This window comes from Marmota marmota, unplaced genomic scaffold, assembly GCF_001458135.2.
Source record: "Marmota marmota marmota unplaced genomic scaffold, marMar, whole genome shotgun sequence".
NCBI lineage: Eukaryota > Metazoa > Chordata > Mammalia > Rodentia > Sciuridae > Marmota > Marmota marmota.
Genome location: NW_025999968.1, coordinates 61992805 through 61999405, shown reverse-complemented (window position 1 = coordinate 61999405; position 6601 = coordinate 61992805). Strand labels below are relative to the sequence as shown.

Below are 6601 nucleotides of genomic sequence, written 5' to 3'. Positions count from 1 at the left end.
ATGATTTTTGCTTTCCTTTGCAGTGCTAGAGATGGAGCCCAGGGCCTGTACAAGCTACGCAAGGGCTTAATCACTGCACTGCACCCTCAGCTCCCTTAAAATGTTTTTTAAAAACAAACTTGCTCTTTATTTCCACCATAAAGATTATCAGCTTCTGGGATGTTGTTGGTTTTTGGGGTGCTAGGAATGGAGGCCAGGGCCTCGAGGTTGCAAGCAGTCTACACGAGCCACACCCCTGGCCTCTGAAAGGTCAAGTCCCCAGGATACAGCCTCAACTCAAAAGCATGTTTCTGTTCACTCATTGCATGTCCTAAAGCAGCCACCTCAAGATACAGGCGAAGTGCTGGTCACCTGCTGCCTGTGGCAAGGTTAGGCTTGGCCTCTGTGCCCACAGAAGGATGCTAAAGGAACTGAGATGTATTTGTGAAATGGAGGCTTAAATTTAAACATCAGAGATCTCAGTTAATCGAAAAGTTTTAAAAGATTAGGGCTGGGGTGTAGCTCAGTGGTTTCCTGTGTGCTTAGTATTCTCAAGGCCTGGGTTCCATCCCCAGCACCAAATAAATAAAAGATGAATAAGGGATTAGATAAAAATGGTACACAGGGCTGGGGCTGTGGCACTGGGTTCGATCCTCAGCACCACATAAAGATAAATAAATAAATAATAAAAATAAAAAATGATATACAGCCGGGCATGGTGGTGCATGCTTGTAATCCTAGTGACTGGGGAGTCTGAGGCAGGAGGATCACAAGTTCGAGGCCAGCCTCAATAATCTAGTGAGCCCCTAACCAACATAGCGAAACCCTCTCTCAAAATTAAAAAATAAAGGGGCTGGGAATGCCGCTTAATGGTAAAGCACCTCTGGGTTCAGTCCCTGGTTTAAAAAAATCATACTCTTTCAAATGAACTATTTACATATTGAGTGGGAAAAAAAGCGGTATGAACTTGTCTGCAGTGTTGTAATGAAAATATTAAATGTCCTACGCCCACACGGGAAGGCGAATGCCATTCTGAATGTGTCATTAGACTGGTGGAACTGAGCAGGAGTTGGTTTCTCCACTGTCACTGGGAGGACAGTTGCGGTGTCTGGGTTGTGAGGCACAGTTGTGCTGGGGGCTGGTGCTGGAGTCCTTCTGTGTTGTCACCCTGCCAGGTGAAGTCCCAGCTTGAAGAGAAAGAGAACCAGAAGTTCCCTGTTTTCAAGGCTGTGTCCTACAGGAGCCAGGTGGTGGCAGGAACAAACTTCTTCATTAAGGTGGGTGCTAGGGCCGGGGTCCCTGGCGCCAGGGCACAGTGCTATGGGGGTCCGGGCTGCCCCCACTTTGGGGGACCACGGGTGCTTAGGTAAGCATGGTGCTGTGCGGGTGGGGGTGGGCATGTGCACCAGGCCAGCTGGGGGCTCTGGGGGAGGCAGGGGGTGGCGTGGGGTCCTGCCCGTGAAGGAGGAGCCGGGGTTCGGCCGGCCCTCACAGGACTCTCCCGCAGGTGGACGTCGGCGATGAGAAGTGCGTGCACCTGCGGGTGTTCCGGAGCCTGCCGCACGAGAACAAGCCCCTGACCCTGCACGCCTACCAGACCGACAAGGCCAAGCACGACGAGCTGACCTACTTCTAGTCCCCTCCGTCCCCGTCACAGACCCTTGCAGGATTCTGCTGAGTGCAGCACGGGTTTGGGACCACGGAGCGAAGAACGTCACCTCTGTGCCGAGCCCCTTATGGCCCGGAGGGTACTGGGAGGCAGCTGCTGTCACGTGGCGGTTCCAGTGTCCTTGAGATGGTATTTTCCTGCCCCATTTATGATCTTAATCACTTTCAAAGAGCCCCACCCTGACTCTCCTTGAATATATTTTCACATCTTTACTAGTTGCTCCTTTGTTTGGAGGCTGTTTCTCTGAACCCTAGTCCATCTAGAGAGGCCAGGGGCAGCTGGGTTGACGTTCTCAGCACTGACACCACAGGGCTGTGGAGCCCCAGGCCAGCGTGCTCAGCCACCGGGCTGGTGGCCGGGAAGGCCGGGTTCTCCCACGCTCTGGCCGTGGCCTCCTACGCCTCAGCCCCCTCCAGGAAATGGAAGGTTTCAGTAAGCCCAGTTCTTTTTTTTTTTTTAACCCGGGATTGAACTCAGGGGCACTCGACCACTGAGCCACCTCCCCAGCCCCATTTTTCATTTTAGACACAGGGTCTCACTGAGTTGCTAAGCACCTCGCCATTGCTGGGGCTGGCTCTGAACTCACAATCCTCCTGTCTCGGCCTCCTGAGCCACTGGGATTACCCACGTGCTCCGTTGCACCGGCTTCCGTAAGACCCGTCCTGAGCTTAGCTCTGGGTCTACTGGTACACGCTCGCACACTTGGCACCGGAACAGAGATGTGCACAAGAGGCAGTAGCACCCAGTGTGACAGAGACTAGGTGCAGCCGAGCCTGGCAGAGCGGGCAGTGAGGGAAACCCCTGGAGCTCCTGTGGGGCACGCTGCCCTGAAGGGAGGTGACTGGGAGCCTGTTCCTAAAATGCTGTGTGGCTCCTGTGGAGGCCGCCTCCTGCTGGGAAGCCATGTCTGCCCCCACAGTGTTAGGGTATTGATGGTGGCACGCCTGTGACTCCAGTGACTGGAGGCTGAGGCAGGAGGGCAGCAAGTTCAAGACCAGCCTGGGCAACTTACAGACCCTGTCTCAAGTTAAAAGCAGAAAGGCTGGGTGTGTGCTCCGTGTGAAGCACCCCGGGTTCATTCCCCAGCACCCTGTCCAGGTCACGGGTGATGAAGCCCAGCGAGACCTTGGGTAGGTAACGGGCCGGTGTCCCACCCTCCACGGGAACTCGAGAACGCTTTGAGGGCTGAGGAGCGGCTCAGTGGCAGAGCGCTTGCCGACTAGCATGTGCGTGGCCCGGTTCCATCCAGTGCTGTAAAGTAAGGAAAGAAAGAAACACTGATAACATGCCAACCCAGGCCACACCTCCCACTGAGACGTTCCCTGGGAAGGCGGGTGGACGGATGCCATTCAGGTCTGGGGAGGGCCGAGTGCCCATCTTTGCCAGAAAGGGAGCAGGAGCAGCCCGGCTCGGAGTTAGAAGGCCGTGGGAGCAGGACGTGTCAGTGCCTCTGGAGAGGGGAGACTGACACTGGTCTAGTCCAGGTGATGGGCAGAGTGGCCCCGCAGCTGTCACCTGCCCCAGTGGTGCCGGCATCAGGAGGCGAGCTGGCTTTCCATCCTGGGGACCGAGGTCGTGTTGCCGTGTGTACTGTGGGCTTGTTCCGATGACTGCCCTCTGGGGTGGGCAGATGGCTGTGTGGAGGGACACTCAGGATGAAGGGGTTTGGTGGCACTGTCCTGCTGAGACCACCCAGCAGTGGCAGAGTGAGGGCTCCAGGCTGGGTGAGCGCTGTCAAGGGGCCTGCTCATGGCAGGGGCCTTGTGGATACCCTGCAGTGGACTCCCCTGGGTGAGCCAGAGCAGGTCCAGGTGCCCAGCAGCCTGGTGTTCACACTGGTCGTGCTCCTGGACCAGTAAGGATGGTGCCAGTCCTGTCCAGGCCTCAGGATGATGGGCCCTGAAGCCCGGGTGGGGAGTCCCACCCATGGGCAGGACACCAGGGTGGACCACTTCCCGCCCTCACAGTCCTGGAGAGCCGTGAGGACAATGCAGGGTCCTGCTCATGCCTCCCACAAAGTGTCCTGCACTTGTGACAAATGGCACCAGAAGCCAGGGCAGCAGGCACACTGGCGCCTCCCCAGGGACTAGGCCTCTCCAGCTTAGTACAGAGCTCCAGTCTGGGTGGTGGGCTGGGGAGGAGGTGCGGGCAGCTCCAGCAGGTGTGAGGACTGGTCGGAGCGTGGCCCCCTGTGAAGGGCGCACTCTGCTTCCACACAGAACTCCCCTGTGTGGGCGCCCCTCAGGCACCCCGTGTGGGCACTGTCTCCACCCAGACCTGGACAGTGCGACACGCCAGACGTATGCTGGCCAGGAGCTACCCCACCCTGAGCACCAAGACCTCACCCAAGCCCCCAGCTGAGCGCAGTGCTGGTCCCCAGCCCCCATCACCCTCTCAGTCGCCCTGCAGGTTCACAGTCATGTCACTTTTTCCTGAGCCTGCAGTTTTGCAGGCCCCAGGTCCCCATTCTGGCCAACCTGGCTGCCCACCCTCTGTGCTGAGTTCTGTCTATAGGAGAGGGTTCTGGTGGGCAGCCAGGAAGGCTAAGGTGTCCTTGCCTGTGGGGAGCGAAGCAGGTGCCTCTGCCACGCCCTCACTGCCATCAGAGACAGTGTGGTTACGGGGCGGGGTGAGCCGACCAGGTGACATTAGACTCTCCTTAGACAAGAGCAAGAACATCACTGGACGCACGTTGTGCAAGAAGACCGCAGACCTGGGTCTCTGATGCTCCAGGATGGGCGCATGTCCACAGTCCCCTCGGGGCTCCTGGCAGTGGCAGCAGAGGGTGCAGGTAGGGTACGGCCTGCACCCAGCTGGACGCTGCTCACAGCCACAGCACAGCAGCCCGGCGGACACCCTTCTCTCCAGGTCCTTCCCTTGCCCCGTCCCACAGCTGTGCCCCCTCCCAGACACCCTGCCCATGTGAGGACAGCGGGCAGAGCAAGATGTGTGGGCCGTCATCACAGATGACCAGAGACTCGGCCTTCCTGCCCAGACCTTCTCCAGCTCCTTCACGGGGCGCTTAAAGGACACTGCAGGTGCTGTGGGAACAGGTGCGGCCCCGTGACCAGGTGGAGCTCAGACAAGGCCGGCCGAGGGGCTGGTGCTGAGCATGCTGGGTGGAGAGCCCTAGTGTGCCAGAACTGCTCTAGGGGAAGGCTGACCTGCTAGGGCAAGGAGAGGCCCCCGGGGCAGCCGGAATGAGGCAGGTGAGCCCCGCCTCTCCTCAGGAGGCTGCCACCTGGCCTGGGCTGGCCAAGCAGCGGGGGCCTGTCCCCTTCCTCCTCCCACCTCTTCCCCATGGAGTGCTCACCTGTGTGCCCACAGGGTCAAGTAATCCAAGAGCAGCGTTGTCAAGGTCACCAGGTCGCTAGACTAGCATGCTGTCACTAGTCTGGGGTGGGCCTGAGCTTCGGGATCTCCCAGAAGAAAGGACCACAGCCTCTGTGGGAAGTGTGGTGGCCTCTGGGTATGCACTCCAGGGACGGAGATGTCTCTGAGGTTTTTGGATACTGGCAGGACCGGCCCTTCCAGGGAGGCAGGCTAGGGGCTTGGCCAGGTGACACCCTCAGGAGCCCAGGCGCATCCAGCCAGGGTCATGCCTGCGGATATGGCTTTGCCTGCAGCCAGCCATGGGGTCCTGGGGATGCCCGAGTCGGGAGGCTTTGCTCCAGGGACCCTGGTGCTCACAGGACCAGTGGGAGTCCACGGGCTTGCAGCCTGGTCACCTCCCTTTGCTGGGGCATGGAGTTGTGGGGTGGCTTCTGTCCTGCCCTGGCTGATGTCAGAATCAAAAGCTTTGGGAACCTCGGTTCTGCCAGTCTGGGGTCAGGGGTCAGGAGGGGGTCAGACTGGGTCCAGGAGCTGCTGTGCCTACAGCAGACGGGTGGTTCTAGGTGTGGCCAGAGGGTGAGCCACAGGAGCCATGAGGACCGAGAGCAGAGGGAGGCCACCTGGCCACACAGGTGGGCGCTGAGGGGGGTGATCAGGGCGTGGCCACCTCATCTGCTTTGGCTGTGAGCACATCTGGCTCTCCAAGAGCCCAAGAACAGACCCTGGGCAGGGGGTCCTGGCCTGGACATCCGACTCTGAGCAAACCGCCCTCCTGGGGCCAGGAACCAGCACCACAGGGAGGACGGAACAAAGGACCTTGCTCTCCCCAGTGCCAGAGGTCAGGGGCCCAAAATGCAGGGCCGGGCTCCCTCCCAGGACCTGGGCGGCACCTCGGTTCTTTGGTGCTGCCTGCTGTACTCCTGCCTGTCTTCCTGTGGCCTCCGTGTGTCCAGGTTCCCCTCTTTAAGGACACAGCCATTGGAGGAGGGGCCACACTACCCCAGTGACTCGACTAATCCATCCGCAACCACCCTCCTTTCCAAAGAAGTTGTGTTCGTGGGGACACTACCCTTGCGGGACACTAGGTCACTAAGCCACAGGGCAGCGTCTATACCCATAAGCACCCCCTTCCAGCCAATGCACAGCACCCGCCCCCACCAGGCGCTGCCTGCCTGCTGGCACCCGGGGGTGGTGGCCCTAGAGCACCAGGGCCTGGAGGCAGACGGGGAAAGTGCCATTCTGCGGGCCCTGGCTGGGTTCCCCTCTAGCAGTGGGCAGGGGAGCCCTGCTGCTGGAGCACAGGAGGTCCGGAGTGGGACCACAGCCTTGTCCAGGGTCCAGTCCTGGTCCCAGGGGCTCACTGGGTCCCACAGGGACTCTCGTTTGGAAGTCACCTGTTGTCTTAGCTGTCCAGAGCTGCCAGGCCCAGGATTGCAGTCACACGGCCACCTTCTTGTGAGGACACCAGATGTTTAGGGTCTTGACCCTGTACAGCCACATCCTACTCATCTGATTAGATCACAAAAACCATATTTCCAAAAAATGTCGGATTTTGAGGCTCAGGGACATCCCCGAATTTGGGGAGCCCCTGTCCAGGCCTAAGTTGAGTCCCTTTCAGCA

General features: G+C 59.1%; 1 protein-coding gene across 1 annotated transcript; it reads left to right on the top strand.

The window, feature by feature from the left end:
• Window positions 1-944: 944 nt before the first annotated feature.
• On the top strand, window positions 945-1860 carry Cstb (cystatin B; the record flags this gene model as incomplete). The annotated part of the gene is made up of 2 exons (XM_015478358.2): window positions 945-1256; window positions 1487-1860. Coding segments are annotated over 2 exons (441 nt in total), but the record flags the coding sequence as incomplete, so codon positions are not given.
• Between the last annotated feature and the right edge of the window lie 4741 nt (window positions 1861-6601).